Source organism: Eschrichtius robustus, chromosome 7 (assembly GCF_028021215.1).
Source record: "Eschrichtius robustus isolate mEscRob2 chromosome 7, mEscRob2.pri, whole genome shotgun sequence".
Classification (NCBI taxonomy): domain Eukaryota; kingdom Metazoa; phylum Chordata; class Mammalia; order Artiodactyla; family Eschrichtiidae; genus Eschrichtius; species Eschrichtius robustus.
In genome coordinates this window covers 91,896,880-91,916,122 of record NC_090830.1, presented here as the reverse complement: position 1 = coordinate 91,916,122, position 19,243 = coordinate 91,896,880, and the positions used below count along the sequence as shown (strand labels likewise).

Genomic DNA, 19,243 nt, shown 5'->3' with positions numbered 1-19,243 from the left:
AAAGAATGAAGTTATTGTTCACTTATATTTCTTAGACAAATTAAGTCCATTTTGCTTCCAGGACTAGAAAACTTCCATTAACCATTAGCTATTTCTCTGAAATCTTGTCATGCTGAGTTTGATTGCTTGTCTATAAAAGATGGATAATAGTGTGACTATATGGTATTGAAAATATCTGTTGGCTTGTGTGTAATAAATAGCATTGTGGTTTGGTGCTGTTTGCTAGAGTGATTGATGGTTATGGCCATGTAGTCATACAGTAATAGGAGTGAGAGATGAGAAAGACCTATCAGAGCATCTTGTGCTAGTCTGAGAGCATTCCCTAAAGAATAATCATTTACCATAACGGTATTGAGAAGTAAATTCTTCTAGGAGACAGAAGATAATGAGGGTGTGTTATTATGTTTTATCCTTCTAAGGCAAAAATAATTTGTGCATTTTATTATTAGCATGAAGAAAAATAATGATTACTGTTTAGAGAAGAGCTTCCTTCATGTGTCATAAACCTACACAATTTTGTTCTTCATGTTTAATCTAATGAAATTTGTATAGGAAATAGTGTGACTGGTTTTGATTAGAGGCATATTTTGTTTCAAGAACTGGATGATGGTATTCTTCCTAAAGTGATTGTGTTCCCAAATTAGTTGTTACTTATTTGGGTTTTGGAGTATATGATGGTGAAATTTCCACACCCATCTACAAAAGTCTGTGAATTTTAAGCCACTAATGGCTTGTTTCCTGAAGTGAGAAACTAGTTCATAGTTCTGTCCTGAGAAACAGAACAAGGATTGGGAGAGTGGAAGTGGAGTTGAGGTGACCTGCCGAAGGGCTCTTTCTCACTTCATCCTTACTTCATCTTCCCTTTACTGGCTAATAAGAGTTTGGCTATGGGATTGGAGGTTAAGAATCTCTTTGATTCTAGAGACACTGCTTTGGGAAAGATCCCGATGTTCTCCTTACTTGCTGCAAGTAATAATAAATCCTTCATTCCCCTGGTGGGGGGGCGGAGAATAAAAGGAGATTCTAATGCTTGGCACTCTTTTACTCCTGCTGGCACCCATTGATGGCGAGAAAAAGGAAGTGTATAGCAACCTGATTTATCCCATATTAAACAACTGTTAATTTAATGACAAATACAGATTATTTCTAGTGTAAGTTACAGGGCAAATACTTCAAAGGATCTTTTGTATTATTCTTTAAAAAATCATTTCAAATGCTTATAATGAGTTGTGATTTTTATCAGTGCTTCTCAGGTTTGAGTCATAGCATTTTGAAAATTACTTAGGAAGCTCTTAAGAGCTGTTTAAAGAGAAAACCAAACCAAGGAACAATAGAGAGACAGGGTGGCTTCTCAGCACATCACCTTGCCCTCGCTACTGCATTCATTTTGTACCTCTTTTGTTGCCATAATATAAAATTTTTGGAAGTCTTATTTAAGTCCAGAAATTAGCTCACTAATTTGTGAAATGTGCCTTCTTAAATATGAAAATGTTAGACTGGCTATTTCCTGAAAACCAGCTGGACTTTATTAAAATTTGGAGAACATTTTTATTGAAGCCATAATTGTCATGGGTGATACACATGAGAGATCACCCTGTGGTTGGCTTGTCAGACTTGCATGAGCTTTCAGAAATTAAGGGGAATGAGTGAGTTTGTTTTCTTGTAAGCTGTCACATTCTTCTCTTCAAAGTGTCAGCCTGAATCGTGCACAAGTAAATGTTAGAAACATTCACCTTCTCCAGTTGATTTTTTTATCCTTACATAACTTAATGCTATAATTATTTTTTTCCTCTAATGTTTAATTTTTGTAGTCTAAAAACATGTCTGAAGAAGAGGTGGATCTGAAAGATCTTAATAATTCTGACTTACGTTCTTTCTTTTTAATCTTTGTAATATGAACCTGTCTTTCGAACTTAGGAAGCTCTGGAGGTAGTTCCAGTAAGTTTTTTAGGTGTATTATAGAAAACTCAGTTCATATGCAGTTAACTTTACTAAAAAAAAAAAAAAAAAAAAAAGAAAAGAAAATCAAAAACCTCTCCAGGGGGATTCTGATAGGCAGTAGAGAGAAGGAAGAGGGAGAGCTTGGTAAAATTACCTAGCTGTGGTAGAAAGTGTCAGTTAATTTAACAAATATTTTTATTGAGAACATTACATATGAGTATGTTCTAGCATAGTGAATCAATGTCAATCTTGTATGAAAGGAACTTCTAGTAAACACTAGAATGCATGTCCATAAATAACTATAACATAAAGCAGGAAGTCTTAAGTGTCTTGTGAAAAAACAGACAATTAAATTATAAGAGGAAGCGTTACCTTCTAGCTGGTGAGTCCATTTGGATAGACTTTGAAGCAGTGTATTGTTTGAGTAAGGCATTAAAAGGTTTGGTAAGTTTTAGAGTAGGAAAGATATTCCAGGCATAGCACAGATTGTGTTTGTGAAAGCACAGGTAGGTGCTAGAGAAGAATAAATTGCTGAAAAGTCTTAGTATGTAAAAATGCACAGAAGGTAGTTTGAGAGACAGAGAGAGCCGTAAATAAGACTAGATAAGCATCTAGGGCCAGATAGCTTGATTATTAATTGAAGGATTTGTACTGTACTGAAAAGGCAAGGAAAAGCCATTGAAAGCTTTCAAGTGGAACAGGGACACACCAGGGTGTACTTGGGCTAAAACTGAAGGTGGGCTAGTGTCAGGGCAACAGTTAGATTATTGTAGTAATCTTGGTGAGACTGGATGAGGGGCTGAGTCAGGGTAGTTTAGTAGTGATTAAGAGGAGGTAATGAATATGTGACGCCCTGCTGGATCAATCGGTAGGACTGGCAGTTAATTGATATGGGGGGTGTTGAAAGAAAGAGGAGGCTCCTGAAAGGTCATAAATTACTGGCCCAGTGGATAATAATACTTTGCATTTATATATGGGGCTTTAGAATTCATAAAACGCTGTTATAGCTGAGCCTTCATAACTCTGTAAGGTAAACAGAGTTCGAATTATCCTTATTATTCCATTCCAGTTTCTTGGCCAAGTGCTCCATTCTCTAAAATACCCTTCCTTGTGAACCTGGGAAGACAAGTCCTGGCATCTAGTCCCGATGTATGCCATTAAGTTTGAATGTGGAAAATTGGCTTTACCTTCTTTGAGCTTCAGTTTCTCTAGATGTCCTTCTGCTTTCTGTTTTGCAGGGATGCTTGCAGGATAAAATGTAATTTTCATCAACTCTATTCAGCAAATAATCATGAGTACTAAATATTATGCTTGGTACTAGAATACAAGATGTATAAAATACAATCCATGCTTTTGCAGTGTCACAGATTAGAGAAGGAGAGGAGAAGGACATGTAAATAAATAATTATAATAAACCATAATAAGTGCTGTACTACAGGTATGTGCATGTGACTGTAGAGTCACATGAGGAAGAAGGAATTAGGAAAGTCAAGGGAGGCTTCACGAGGAGATGTGAACTTAGTCTTGACACATAATTAGTGGTTTAACTGTAGTAAGAGGTTAAATAAGGCAGAGGGTACAATATGTATCATCACCATAATAGTAGCCACTATTTGTTGAAAGCTTCTGAAAGCCAAGGAATTCCAAGGATTGCCCATAGGCACCAGAAGCTTGGGAGAGGCAAGGAAGGATTCTTTCTGAGAGCCTTCAGAGGGAACATGACCCTGTTAGCACCTTGATTTCAGAATTCTAGCTTCCAGAACTGTGAGAGAATCTTTGTTTTTCTAAGCCACCCAGTTTGTGATAGTTACAGCAGCCCAAGGAAACTAATATAGTGTGGTCCTGGCATAAGAATCAAATTGCTCACTGGAAAACCCATAAAACCCAGAAATAGACCCATACTTATACAATCATTTGATTTTCAACAAAGGTGCCAAAGCAATCGATGCAGGAAAGAAACATCTTTCAACAAACGGTGCTGGGAAAACTGGGTTTCTTTATGGGGAAGAAAAAAGAACTTCAACTCTTTGTATACAGCATACATAGAAAATAACTAAGTGCAAAAGCTAAAACCATAAAGATTCTAGAAGAAAGCATCTTTGTGACTTAAGGATAGACAAAGATTTCTTAGGACACAGCAAGCATTAAGCATAAAAGAAAAAAATTAATAAATACTTATCAAAAGACATTAAGAAAATGAATAGACAAGCTAAAGACAGGGAGAAAATATTTGCAAAGCATATATATTTATATGACAAAGGACTTATGTTTAGAATATATAAAGAACTCAATTTAAAAATAAGAAGACAAACCACCCCGTTAAAAAAAATTAAACAAAAGAGTTTAAAAGACAGGTCACAAAGAAAGATGTACAAATGACCAATTAGCACATTAAAAAAATGCTCAGTGTCATTTGTCATTGGGGAAATGCCAGTTAAAACTAGAATGAGGTATTAGTGCACAGGCACTAGAAGGGCTAAAACTAAAATGAATAGATGTAGCTAGAGATGTGGAGCAACTGGAACTCCAATACTTTGTTGTTGGGTTTGTAAAATGGTACTACCACATTGGAAAAAGGTCTCACAGTTCTTTAGAAAACTAAACATATACCTGCTCTATGACCTATGCATTTCATTTCCTCTCTAAACCTACCCAAGAGAAATTAATGTATGTGCACACAAAAAATCCTGTGTTTATAGAAGAATGTTTATAGCAGCTTTACTTATAATAGCCAAATCCTGGAAATAGTACAGTTGTCTATCAACAAGAGAATGAATAAACAAATTGTGGTATAATTATACAATAGAATAAAATAATAGAAGGGAACAAGATCACTGATACACACAACATAGATGCATCTCAAAAGCACAGTGCTGAGGGGAAAAAAAAAAGCCTTACACAATACAGTACATATCACATGTTTCCAATATATGAAGTTTTACCAGAGACAAAACTAATCGATGGTAGAAGAAAATTTAGAACAGTGGTAGTCTCTCAGATGTGGGAAAGTTGCCTGGGAAGGGGCATGAGGGAACCTTCTAGGGTGATAGTATAATAATATCCTATATCTTGATAGGGATTTAGTTTATGCAGGTGTATGCATTTGTAAAATGTCATTGAGTGGTACACTTAGGGTTCATTTCATTGAATGTAAATTTTACCTCAAAATGAAAAAACCTGTAAACAAATGTTAAGTTATATTTATATGGAGGCTGAAGTGGTCAGGGTGAAATGTACTCATGCCCCCAACTTACTTCAAAATGCATTAAAAAAATGGATTGATGGATGGATAGATATGCGACAAAAATAAATAGAGTAAAATGTTAACTGTAGAAACTGAGTTTATGGGTGTTCAGTATATAGTTATTTTAGCTTTGCTGTATTTTTGAAATTTTTCATAATGCTGGGAAAATTAATTGCCATTGATGGCGAGAAAAAGGAAGTGTATAGCAACCTGGTATAGCAATATAATAATAACCATTATTATATTGGTATAATAATATCAATATAATATCATATATCAATAAGGAATGGTTAAAATTGTATATCCATACTGTGGAAAATACCGTGTAGCATTTATCATTCTATTACGTGGAAAGGCTTCTAAGGCTTTCTCTTAAGGCAAAAAACAAGTTGCAAAAAAATATAGTATACCATTTAGTTTAAAATTTAATGCAACAGAAAGCTAAATTTCTGTATGCACATATGTAGAAATGCTTAGAAGTAGTTTGGGAAGGAGACAAGCATCTGTTTATGTCTGAGAAGTAGTTTGGAATTGGGGATTTGTGGTTAAGAAGAGCTTTGACTTCATCTGAATGGTTTGACATTTTTAAGGCAAGAATGTATTCGCGTATTACTTAAAAATTAATAGAAAAGAAGGGTTAAGGCTCATCACAGAGGAGTTTGTATACATGGGGATAGAAAGTTCAACATCATTAGTAATTAAATAAATTAAAATAATAGTGGTGTCAATTTAGTCTATCAAATTGCGAATAAAACAAGAATATGAGAATTCACAGTATTAGTAAGGTATGGAGTTGAGTACTTTCTTACACAGCACCAGAATATAAATTGATAGAACCTTTCTGGAAGGTGATTAGACAGCATATATTAAAAACCTTTTAAAAAAAAAAAAAGCCTATGCTTTTTGATACAGCATTTTCACTTACAGAGATATTCAAATAGTTGCAGAAAGATGTATGTACAAGGATATTCATTGCAATGGTAATTTTAAGAGTGGAAAATTGGCAACAACCTGTAAATCTATCACAACAGAATTAGGTAGGGAAATAAGGTATGGTGTGTCCAAATTGTTAATAATACTCAGCTATTGAAAATGGTGATATAGGATTATATTTATTTACATGGGAACATGTCCACTATGTAAATGAAAACAAAATACAGACTGGAAGGATATATGCCAAAATGTTAGCAGTATATATATTGATAGTGGGTTTGTGGGTGGCATTTATTTTCTTTTTGTTTATGTTAATTTGCTACAGTGAAAATACATGACTTTTTAAAAAAACATTTTGTTTCTAGTGATGTTTATGAAGACTATACAGCAAAGTGGAAAATTCTTTTGTTTAATGAAAAAATTATACAGAATTGTTAGAGTAACGTGATTTTAAGTGATTTTTTTCTGTGTGAGAAGGAAAACAAATACCTAAGTGTAACAAACACTTAAATGGTTATATTAACTTTAGGATCATAGGACTATGAGGTTTTTCACCTCTGTTTAGATTGTGGGATGATATATGTTTTATATTAAAAATTGTTTCATAAAATTTAATGTTCTAGACCTTTTGAAATTTTTTATTAAAGAAGAGTATTAGTAACTTTTAAAATTTTTACTAGGATCTACCTAGGTTTACATCAATAGATAACATGGAGTGACTTGAAGTGTTTATTGTATTTGTTGATTTGTGACTGATTAAAAAGCTGTTTCCTATGAACTCTTTGAAGAAGTAGATCTATGGAAATTTTCTCCTTCATTAAAATATCACTAGTTTTCTGATTTTACCAGCTACAGATTTCACTTCCTCATTCAAAGTTCAGTAGTATTATTTATTTAGTACTGTCTGTGTGCCAGGCACTGTACTTAGTCATGCATGAATATGCCTTTAGTATTAGAGCGCAGTTTACAGATTTAGTTTTAGTTGATCAACCATTCTAAGAAAGAAGAAATAAATAAAAATCTCTTTTCTATATGTACACTTCTAGATATTTAAATCATTCATCATGTGTTGACATTTGACAAATTAAGTTGCTCTATTTTAGTAGTTTGTTAATGCTTCCATCTGCTAATGAGGAAAGATAGCTTCTCCACGACCACTATGATGAAATTGCAGTAATTACTATCCTTCAAGGTGAAGGCTGATATATTGAGGGGATCACAGAAAGAGCATAGGACTTTCTGCTTTGAGATTCATGAGGTCAGTGATCATGTCTGTTATTGTTTACAGTTCTGTCGTCAGTCCTGGCGCAGTGTCTGGCATATAATAGATACTTAAATTATTTACTGGTTAGTTGAATGGATAAACAACTCTATAGTCTAAAGAGAGGAAATGGGTAAAATAGCATTATAATTTTGAAAATCTTTGTATCAGTTCTGAGTGAAACATGTACATAATCAACTTTTGGGATGAGAATAAAAGGATGGTATGTACACACACGCACACACACACAAACACTTGCCATATATAATTATGCAGACTCTCCAATAGAGGGCAGGGAGAATTTAATGAAGCTTTCCTTTTAATCATCATGTAAATGCTTAAGTTCCTTATAATCATCATCATCATTATAAATAATATAATATATGATATATTATAAATAAATATTTATTATTTAAGGCTCTTCTTCCCTTGAAGTTAAGCAATGATTTACATTTTTAAAACTTTTTAATACTAATGTCTTGGTTTGCATTGTATAGATTAATAAATTGTGCACATTAATAAATAGTAAATAATTTGTAAAAGATAAGATTTGCTTAAAGATGCTAATAATATATGAGAGGGCATAAGATTATACTAGTTTTTTAAATTATGCATTCCATCTCAAATGGTAGTTGGGTTGGTTATGTTCTCAAATGACATTTTTTATCTTCTCTTTTGTGTTTTCAAAGCAACATTAGACATAGGTCTGAAGCGTTGACAGAAGTCCAGTGCAATAATGCTTCATCAGATAAATAAGTGATATTTTAAAGCTTGTGACGGTCAGCAAAGCATGGCAGCAGCTACTCATATGTCAGTTTTAAAAGACAAGGACAGGTACCCAAAGGAGAAGAAGCTGTCAGCCTATTTAGACACTTAAGGTTAAATGTCTTTAGGTTAAAAATGTTTGGATAGACACTTCTCCTTATCCCTCCTACTAAATACAGCTGAAAACCCAGGACACTATAAAAGAATAAGAAGACTCTGAAAGGTAGAGAAAAGACTGACCAGCTAGGGTCTGTGGGGCTGCTGGAAAAATATGGCACCAGGGTGGTATCAGCAGAGGCCTGGTGGGGAGCCTGAACTTACACCCTCTGCACCCGCCCCCCCCGCCCCCCAACCCAGAGATATCAAGATGCCTTTCCCCCTCCCTGCCCTGGGAGTCAACAAGGGCAGTAGAATTTTCACTCCTGACTGGTAGTAATGAGGCGGCTCTCCCTTCCTGTGTCACGGAAGACCTGCTAAAACAAGATTTAAATAAGATCCAAAGTCTCATAACATAAAATCCAGGTTTCAATAAAAAATCGCTCCACCAAGAACCAGGAAAATCTCAACTGAAATGTGAAGACAATCAACGGATACCAACCCTGAGATAACACAGATGTTAGAATTATCTAACAAGGGCTTTAAAGCAGCCATCATAAAAAGGCTTCAATAAGCAATTACAGCTCCTTGAAACAAATGAAAAATAGACAGTCCCAGCAAAGAAATAGAAGCTATAAAGAAGAACCAAATGGAAATTTTAGAAATGAAAAATACAATACCTGATTTTTTTTTTTTTAATGCAATGAATGGGCTCAATGGAGAGTGGGGGTGACAGAGGAAAGAATTGGAGAACTTGAAAAAGAACAAAGGAATTAGTCTGAACAACAGAAAGAAAATAGACTTTTATGTCATTTTTTTCTGAGGTGACTCAAAAAAGTTAGAATGGTTTAATAATTTTGGTCTAAAAGTGACTATATATTTCCTTTCAGATTTTCTCATAATGTAGAAAACAATAATAGCATAATGGTCTAGTATATATAATTTTGGGGTTTATATTGGCTTGAAAATCTGAATTCCTAAATTTCCTATACTGCTTGTACTGGTCAAACAAGCAAACATTACATCCAAGAAACATTAAAATTTATATATAAAAAAAGTGTAGGGACCTATGGAACTATTAAAAAATATCTAACAGTCATGCCTTTTTAGTACTGGAGGGAGAGGAGAAAAGGGGCAGGGATGAAAAAATATTCAACAAAAAATAGCGGCTGAAAACTAGAAATAATAGCTGAAAATTTCCCAAATTTGACAGAAGACATCAAGAAGCTGAGCAAACCTCTTACAGGATAAACCCAAAGAAATCCGTGCCAAGACATATCATCGTCAAACTTCCTCAAACTAAAGGCAAAGAAAAAATTTTTGAAAGCATCCAGAAAGAAATAACACATTGCCTAGGGAAAAAACAGTTTGAATGTTGTTGGATTTCTCATCAGAAAATATGGAGGCTAGAAAGAACTGACATAATATTTTTGAAGGAGTAAGAGAAAAGAACTGTCAACAGAGAAGTGTATGTCCATTGAAAATATCCTTCAGGACTGTAGGAGAAGCGGTGACATTCTCAGATGAAGGAAAGGAAGAGAATTTGTCACTAATAGACCTATCCTAAAAGAATGTCTAAAGGAATTTCTTGAAACAGAAAGGAAATGATAAAATGGAATCTTGGAACACCCGGAGAGAAGAAAGAACAGTAGAAAGAGTAAAAATATAGTAGACTTTTCTTCTTGAGTATTCTAAATAGTGTTTGACATTTTCTGTTTCACTATTTTCAAACATTATAACACTATCAAATGTGGTTCTCAACGTATGTGGAGAAATATTAAAGAAAATTATAATGGGGGTGGGTAAAGAGCCTTAAAGAAAGGTAAAGTTTCTATACTGCAACATGTGAAATGTTGACACCAGGAAACAGTGATAAGTTACATATAATGAATGCCTAGAGCAGCCAATTTAAAAAAAATCTGTTCAAAGAGATGTGTTCAAATATACTTTAGATAAATAAAAGTGGAATTCTAAAATATGTTCAAGTAACCCATAGGAATGAAGGAAAAGAACACAGGTAAAAGAAAGAGAAAATAGAAAATGAATATGTTCGAACTTACCAGTGGTTAAATGTAAATGTCAAAGTTCACCAATTAAAAGACAGCGATTTACAGAGTGGATTAAAAAAACCTGACACATTATATGCTGCTTGCAAGAAATTATTTCAGACATAACAGTATAGGCAGGTTGAAAGTAAAAGGCAGCTTTGTTTGTAATAGCCCAAAAGTTGAAACAACCAAAATGCCCCTCGGTAGGTAAATGGTTAAACAAACTGTGGTAGATTCATACTATGGAATACTACTCAGCAGTAGGAATTAACTGTTGATACATGCATGAACTTGAATAGATCTGAAGGATGTTACACTGGGTGAAAAAAAGTCTATCTTAAAAGGACACATACCATATGATTCCATTTGTATAACACAACAGAATTACAGAGATGGAAAACAGATTGGTGCTTTCTAGGGCTTAGGGATGGTTGGAAGGAGGGTATGACTATAAATTAGTAGCACAAAGGAGACTTTTGTTATAGTGGAACACTTCTGCATCTTGATTTTGGTTACACAAATGTACACGTGATAAAATAACATAGAACAATACACATATACTGTACCAATATTAATTTCCTGGTTTTGATATTGTGTTATAGTTAATCTGAAATGTAACCTTTAAGGGAAACTTGGTGAGGGGTAAACCGGACCTCTGTATATTATTTTTGCAGTTTTCGGTGAATCTATAATTATTTCAAAATAAAATGTTTTAAAAAACAAAAAGATAAATTATGAATAAGAAGAATTTGAATATCTTAAATAAATACATTAATATGTTTTATATGCATTTTCAGGCACAGGAAAGCAAGTATCTTTAATATATACAATAAAATTCTAAAATAGCAGAATGCCTTCTATGTATGATTTTTTTAAATTTAGTTTTTCTTTTCATTAGCATTAAAGAGGCTTATAATGAAGAGGCTTTGAACCTTTTAGCCTTTATTTATTTTTTTTTTAGTGTGTTAACTTCCCATTATAGAAGATTAGGATTTAGCTATTGTTTACTTAACCCTATCACCACTAACAGTCTTATTTATGTTTCCCCACTTTTCCACTATAGACATCATATTCATTTCAATTAGATCAGTATTCTGGTTTTTCAGTAGGATGGTAAAAACACTGTTCATATCTGAGATCTGATTCCTTTTCTACTCTTGTACAACTTTTTGTTTTCCCCAGAATTAATAATTGTCTTGTGTTCTTCACTTGCTTGTTTTTTATATACCTATGATTAATTGGATCCCACACTCTCTGAATTGCAAATATCTTTCTGTTCATTCTGAATATCATTTTTCCCATTTTCCTAATTTAAAGAGGGAGGTGGGCATAGGTTTGGATTTTAGAGCTTTGGTATAAAGAAAATTCTTAGTGTTAGAACTTTCTTGTAAAACCAGAGTGAATGTAAATTATCTTTGCTACTTTTTCTATTTATACACATACTGTGTCCAGCTGTAGATAGACAAATGAATATTCCTTTATTTCAGCTTAGCTCCTGATAGCAAAGGGAATCTATAGATATTTGTAAAGAGTCTGTATCCTCATCAATCCCAAACATTGGTCACATAGAGAAGTGGGGAGAGCTGTGGAATATAGGCCAGAATACTTGGGTTCTAGTTCTGATTTAGTTGCTAATTGACATTTTCAGTCTAGGATAATCAGGTAACCTCCTTGGCTTCAGTTTTCTTTTCTCTTTAATAATGACAGGATCAGACTGGATTATAACTGAGACCTCATCTATCTAGTTCAGATGTGATTTCGGATAGATACACGATTTACTTTAATCCTGACCGTATATATAGAATCTCTAGATTAAGAGTGTTTTCATTTTCAGTATTTTAAAAGAAATACTCTGATGTTTAGAGAGAAATTGGATTAAATGGCCTAAAGTAATTTCTAAAGCATTGAAGAGATGGGAAATTAAAAAAGACAAAAATAGGCCACGAATGTCGTCTTTCTTGTACTTCAAATTATGATATGGGAATCATGGTTTTAACTTTTCTAAAGGTGCCGAGAAAAGGAAATTGTAAGTCACCTGGAACTTCATTGTTTACTACCCAGTAGGTTAGATTTGACAAATATAATATGCTCTGAAACGATCAGGGTGGCTTTTATGGTGATTTCTTTAAATTACCTACTGTAGAAGCTTGAGGGTTTCTGATAGAGTTCTTGGTGGTCTAATAGTTTTTAGTTGATGTAACCGAGGTCAGAAGGTACTGTTTTTCATATGCAAGCATTTATTTAGTTGTGAATGTGATATGATAGATATTTCATATTTGGGATACTCGATTCATTTTCGGAGGGCATTTAGGTGAATTGCATACATTTGGAAATGAATTTGTAAGTTCCTTACTGCACCTGTTGGTGTACTTGTGCATGTGTTCAATGATGCTGATAATATGCCTTCTTATGGGATCCTATATAAGCAGATATATAATTTAATTTTAATAACAAATATTTGTTCATTGGTTATTATTCACTGATAACATTTTATTGGTTTTCAGGTACTAGAAGAAGCAGAAGCTCAACACTTATATCAGTCCATTTTGCCTGATATGGTGAAAATTGCACTCTGTCTGCCAAATATTTGCACCCAGGTTGGTGGAAATAACTTCTTCCTCAGTAGCTTTCTTGAGACTCACAGTTGAATTTCGTTTAAACTCTAATTGTCAAGGTCAAACAGAGAGATGGGAAGCAGTTTTTGCCAGAGTATGATGATTTTGCTATACTAAGGAAGAGGTTAGAGGCTACAGAGAACACTGCGAGTGGACATTAAAAATGCAGCATTCAATTTCTGAGCTTCAGTTTACAGTGTTGATGTTTGCTTACTCATACTACTTTTTCTCTTTTTTTAAAACAATCTCTGACTTTCAAAAAAGGATAGTCATTATTTCAAAGCATACTAATGGATTTAGAACATTTTATCTTCAAAATGGCTTAATACCTACTCCTTCCTCCCCTCTCCCCCAAAGTAGTGAGTTCATGATACATTCTTAACTTTTCTTAACTTTTAAAAATAAAAGAAAGAATCTGGTATTATTTTGTTTTGTGTGGGAGTGTATTAATTATTTATTGCTACATAACAAACTACCTCAAAATTTAGTGGTTTAAAACAGGAAACATTTATTATCTCAGTTTCTGTTGGAAATTTGGGAGTAGCTTAGCTGACTGGTTCTGGCTTGGGATCTCTCTTGTGGCTGCAGTCAGGGTGTTGGCCAGGGCTGCAGTCATCTGAAGGTTTGACTGAAGCTGGAGAGCCACTTCTCAGTTGGCTCACTCACATGGCTGCTGGCAGAAGGCCTCAGTTCCTTGCTGTGGGGCTCTCTGTAGGCTGATTGGGTATCCTCATGACATGGTTGCTAACTTCCCCAGAAAAAGCCACCCAAAGGAGAGAGACAGGAAGAGGCAGTGCCTTTTTGACCTCATTTCTGAAGACACACACTATTGCTTTCACTGTTCTTTCTCTGCATTAGAATTTAGTCCCTAAATCTAGCTCATACTTAAGGAAAGGATAATTAGACTCTGCCTCTCAAGGGGGTAGAGTATCAAAGAATTTGTAGATGTAATTATAAGAGGTTGTTGGTTTGTTCTTCATAATTTTTTTCCTGTGTTTCTCGCAACAGCAGCTTGAATTCGCCTCTGTCATTTATTTCTGGGGCAAGCCCCCTGGCTGCATGGATGCTAGCCAGGTTTCTGCTAACACTGTTGATCCACAGGGGCCCTAGGGACATTTTGGGCGGAGCAATTTCTGAATGTGTAGGATGGTCCCACACATTGCAGTCTATCATTGGAACAGCACAAAAAACACAAGCGTAGTCATTGGGGCAACCAAAAGCCATGTCCGAATGCTTGAGTCCAAACGTTGAGAACCACTGAATGTTTTTGCGTGTGCCATATTTGTTAGCATTATACTGTGATATTTCCAATTTTAGGTAACTGTAATTTCACCTCATTAATTCATTGTGTCTGAAATAAGTTTTTCTATTGGGCAGAGAAAACATATTTTAAAACTCAACTTCTTGTTGTTTATGTTGGAAGCTATTTGCTTGCTTATGTTTCATGTTCATTCCTTTCTCTTTTTCTCCTTGCTTTTTTCCTTATGTAGTAAAATTTCACACTACCTCTTAGGTTCTGCCCCTTGTGAAGCCTTTCCTACCTCTCCCAGCCAAAGTTTATCACTCCTGTAGCACTCGAATTATACTTATTAAGCACATTATTTTGTAACTTATGTTTTTATATGTCTCCTCCCCTAGACTATATTCTCCCTGAAGGGAGATCATCTTTGTGTCCCCAGGTCTAATATAGTGCTTAATTAAATGCTTTTTTAATTCACTGTAGTTCATAATTAACTGAATATAGCCTTTAGATAGGAATCACTTTCTCCTCTTCTCTTCCCTTCTCTTCCCTTCATGCTTTAGAGAGAAGGTTTCCCTATTGTACTTAATGAGATATGTATTCAAAAGCACCCAAGTTTATAATCTATAACAAGTCAGTGGGTGGAACCAAAATCAGATTCGTGGCTCCCATCTCTTTTTCCTGGCTTAAAACAACTTTGTCCTTCCATTAGTGTACTAATGGTAAAACATTTTAATTTTGTCCTCTGCCCTCGACTAAAAGGTAAATCTCTGCTGTGAAAGTTAACATTTCAATTTGTTATCGGAATATATCTTTGGCAAGTTAAATTGCGTATGTTGTTATTTAATGATTTATCATATTAATGTTCTCTAGGCCAAATCTAAAAGGTAAATTTTAGATTTATAAAAATGAAATTAAAGGAAACAAATTTTGGATATGAACTTTTTGAAAGATCTTCATTCATGTTTTCTTAAATTAATTCATTTTTTTATACAGCAGGTCCTTATTAGTTATCTATTTTATACATATTAGTGTATATATGTCAATCCCAATCTCCCAATTCATCCCACCCCCCCCACTCCTTTCCCCCCAGGTGTCCATACATTTGTTTGCTACATCTGTGTCTCTATTTCTGCCTTGCAAACCGGTTCATCTGTGCCATTTTTCTAGATTCCACGTATATGCGTTAATATACGATATTTGTTTTCCTATTTCTGACTTACTTCACTCTGTATGGCAGTCTCTAGGTCCATCCACATCTCTACAGATGACCCAATTTCGTTCCTTTTTATGGCTAATATTCCACTGTATATATTTACCACATCTTCTTTATCCATTCGTCTGTTGATGGGCATTTAGGTTGCTTCCATGACCTGGCTATTGTAAATAGTGCTGCAATGAACATTGGGGTGCATGTGTCTTTTTTAATTATGGTTTTCTCTGGGTATATGCCCAGTAGTGGGATTGCTGGGCCATATGGTAATTCTATTTTTAGTTTTTTAAGGAACCTCCATATTGTTCTCCATAGTGGCTGGATCAGTTTACATTCCCACCAACAGTGCAAGAGGGTTCCCTTTTCTCCACACCCTCTCCAGCATTTGCTGTTTGTAGATCTTCTGAAGATGCCCATTCTAACTGGTGTGAGGTGATAACCTCATTGTAGTTTGGACTTGCATTTTTCTAATAATTAGTGATGTTGAGCAGCTTTTCATTTGCCTCTTGGCCATCTGTATGTCTTCTTTGGAGAAATGTCTATTTAGGTCTTCTGCCCATTTTTGGATTGGGTTGTTTGTTTCTTTAATATTGAGCCGCATGAGCTGTTTATATATTTTGGAGATTAATCCTTTGTCCGTTGATTCTTTTGCAAATATTTTCTCCCATTCTGAGGGTTGTCTTTTCGTCTTGTTTGTGGTTTCCTTTGCTGTGCAAAAGTTTTGAAGTTTCATTAGGTCCCATTTGTTTATTTTTGTTTTTATTTCCATTACTCTAGGAGGTGGATCAAAAAAGATCTTGCTGTGATTTATGTCAAAGAGTGTTCTTCCAATGTTTTCCTCTAAGAGTTTTATAGTGTCCGGTCTTACATTTAGGTCTTGAATCCATTTTGAGTTTATTTTTGTGTATGGTGTTAGGGAGTGTTCTAATTTCATTCTTTTCCATGTAGCTGTCCAGTTTTCCCAGCACCACTTATTGAAGAGACTCTGTTTTCTCCATTGTATATCCTTGCCTCCTTTGTCATAGATTAGTTGACCATCGGTGTGTGGGTTTAACTCTGGGCTTTCTATCCTGTTCCATTGATCTATATTTCTGTTTTTGTGCCAGTACCATATTGTCTTGATGACTGTAGCTTTGTAGTGTACTCTGAAGTCAGGGAGTCTGATTCTTCCAGCTCCGTATTTTTCCCCAAGATTGCTTTGGCTATTAGGGGTCTTTTGTGTCTTCATACAAATTTTAAGATTTTTTGTTCAAGTTCTGTAAAAATTGCCATTGGTAATTTGATAGGGATTGCATTGAATCTGTAGATTGCTTTCGGTATGGTCATTTTCACAATATTGATTCTTCCAATCTAAGAACACGGTATATCTCTCCATCTGTTTGTGTCATCTTTGATTTCTTTCATCAGTGTCTTATAGTTTTCTGAGTACAGGTCTTTTACCTCCTTAGGTAGGTTTATTCCTAGATATTTTATTCTTTTTGTTGCAAGGGTGAATGGGATTGTTTCCTTAATTTCTCTTTCTGATGAGAGGTCTTCATTCACGTTAACCAGTGTCTTATTTTACCTAGCTGAGTGCTCGATGATAAGATTTACATCCTCTAGTTTTCCCCAAGTATTAGCTTTCAGGCATTTCTCCTCACCAGGAGAACAAATAACTTATTATATTTTAAAGTATACTTATTTAGTTATTTGGGAAACAAGAAATGTTTGTGTTTAAAGTCCATTAAGCCCAAAATCATTTTTGTGGATAACCCGGTAAATGGTAGTTAAAAACTCATTTCTTACTAAAACCAAGGAACAGTGTGCTTTAAGCCATTGATACTTTGTCACCTTTTCTAAACTCATGGCTGGGCTGTAAATAAATGTATAGGAAGGAAAATGAAGATCAATATGAGCTCTCTATTGCTTTTTTCTTAGAACTGGTGTTTGCTAAGGCCTAAAAGGAGAGAATTTTGGATACCCTAGTGAAAATAAATTTTTGATATTTCCTGTTTGTTTACTTTTGTATTTTCCCAAGACAAATAGTTGAACTGCAAGTTTAGCATTTTCTTTTTCTAGCAAACTCTTATTCTAGCAATGATGTATGTTTTCTGTTACTTAGAGAAAAGCTAATTGTTATAGTTGATTTGTCTTGCCTGCCTTTCCTCAGTTTCGTTTTGAGTGTTGATTCCTGAGATATGATCAGGACAGTTCTCTATGCATACTGTTTTGAATTAAAGTAGATATCAAGGATTCTTAGTTCTGGATCTTATTAAAGGGAATAGGAAAAGCATCTCTAAATAGTATGTTGGAGCATTTTGAAATTTAACAACTGATATGTAAATTGGCAGTTGGTCTTTGGCTTTCCCAGCATGTCTTTAAAAACATACAGTTTAAACAATTAAAATAGAATACAACTCACTGAACACAATACTCAGGTCCTGTGGAATATACTAAAAATAAAAGGTTAGTCAATTTGGGTTTGATATAACTTGAAGACATTTCAGACGTAAAAAACTTGAGGGAGAAGTGTCCTGCATCTTCCTTGACTTGAAATGATTATGTAGGAAATGCCTGTATTCTTACAGGTTATACATAAATAAGTCTGTGTACACATGTTCTATTAATTGCCTTAATAAAATTAGATTTGGGTCTTATAAATTGTCAGTGAGAAGTGTGATTCAAAATTAGAAGGAAAAGACTTATTTATTGAATTATTTTCCTTAGATCATTTTCTTTAAGACTGAAATAGAGAAATTGCTCTGTCCAATAATCTTTAATATAAGTGAGAACAAAATTTAGCATATGCAGTAGTAGCTAAACTCAACATTACATTTTTCTGTTCCATCCTTTGTTTTAATTTTTCATTACATGTGTAATGTGTTTTTATTTCTTACTTGCTAAAGGAATCTCATTTTTCACTAATACAAGTAATGTTTTGTGTTCTCTTCACTATCATTATTATTGATTAGAAATCTGCACTTTGTCAAACAAGTATATTTTCCCAATCATCCTTGATGAACTGCTCTTGACTTCAACAGTATTGCTGATTTAAGGATTCAAGAGTGGCCTGAAATTATTCCTACCTTAATTTAGCAAATGCAATTTGGTGCCTCTGCTTTTGAAATTGCTAAACTAATTATTGCTCTTCTTGTCTGTATTTGTGTTTCCTCTATCAGCCAATACCGCTCCTGAAACAGAAGATGAATCATTCCATCACAATGTCACAGGAACAGATTGCTAGTCTTTTAGCTAATGCTTTCTTCTGCACGTTTCCACGGCGCAATGCTAAGATGAAATCGGAGTATTCTAGTTATCCAGATATTAACTTCAATCGGTATGTTTTCAGCGAACACCTTTTTAACATTAAAATGGAGAAGGTTGGCATTGAGTGATTTGCCAAACATTTTATGTACAGTTATCTAATTTAATCTTTACAATACAGTGAGTTAAGTGATATTTTTGCTGTTTTGCAGGTAAGATAATTAAAGTTCATGGTTAACAAAACTTGCTTTGGGTCCAGGAGCTAGTAAGTCACAGAGCTAAAGTTTAGTCTCAGGTCTGTCTTACTCCAAGGCACATGTTCTTTCCACCCTGTCAGGTTGTCCTCCTCCTCTAAGTGCCCTGAATTCCTTATGCCTGTTTGGTGTGATTATTTAGTCACAGAACATTTGTTGTACATTATATTCTTTGTATGCTGAAATAATGTTAAAGCTGGAGTACAAGTACTCCTTTCTGTAAAGTGTGAGTTTAGAGCCATGAGACTGACTGTCTTATGAGACTTGAAAATACAGTTCTTAACACAAAAAGCAAAAGTGAAAGTTGACTTTGACTTTTTATAGACATGATTAATTTATTAATCTAATATTTTTTAAAAGGAAGACAAAATAATGTTTAAATTATTTGAT

General features: G+C 34.4%; 1 protein-coding gene across 4 annotated transcripts in view; it reads left to right on the top strand.

Moving 5' to 3' along the window:
• The window catches only part of PARG (poly(ADP-ribose) glycohydrolase), a 110,072-nt gene that overhangs the window by 37,314 nt on the left and 53,515 nt on the right, over positions 1–19,243 (top strand). For all 4 annotated transcript variants that reach the window (XM_068548048.1, XM_068548050.1, XM_068548047.1 and 1 more), the window contains exons 8-9: positions 12,793–12,885; positions 18,515–18,672. In XM_068548048.1, coding sequence (XP_068404149.1) covers positions 12,793–12,885; positions 18,515–18,672 — 251 coding nt within the window. The remainder of the gene's footprint in view (positions 1–12,792; positions 12,886–18,514; positions 18,673–19,243) is intronic.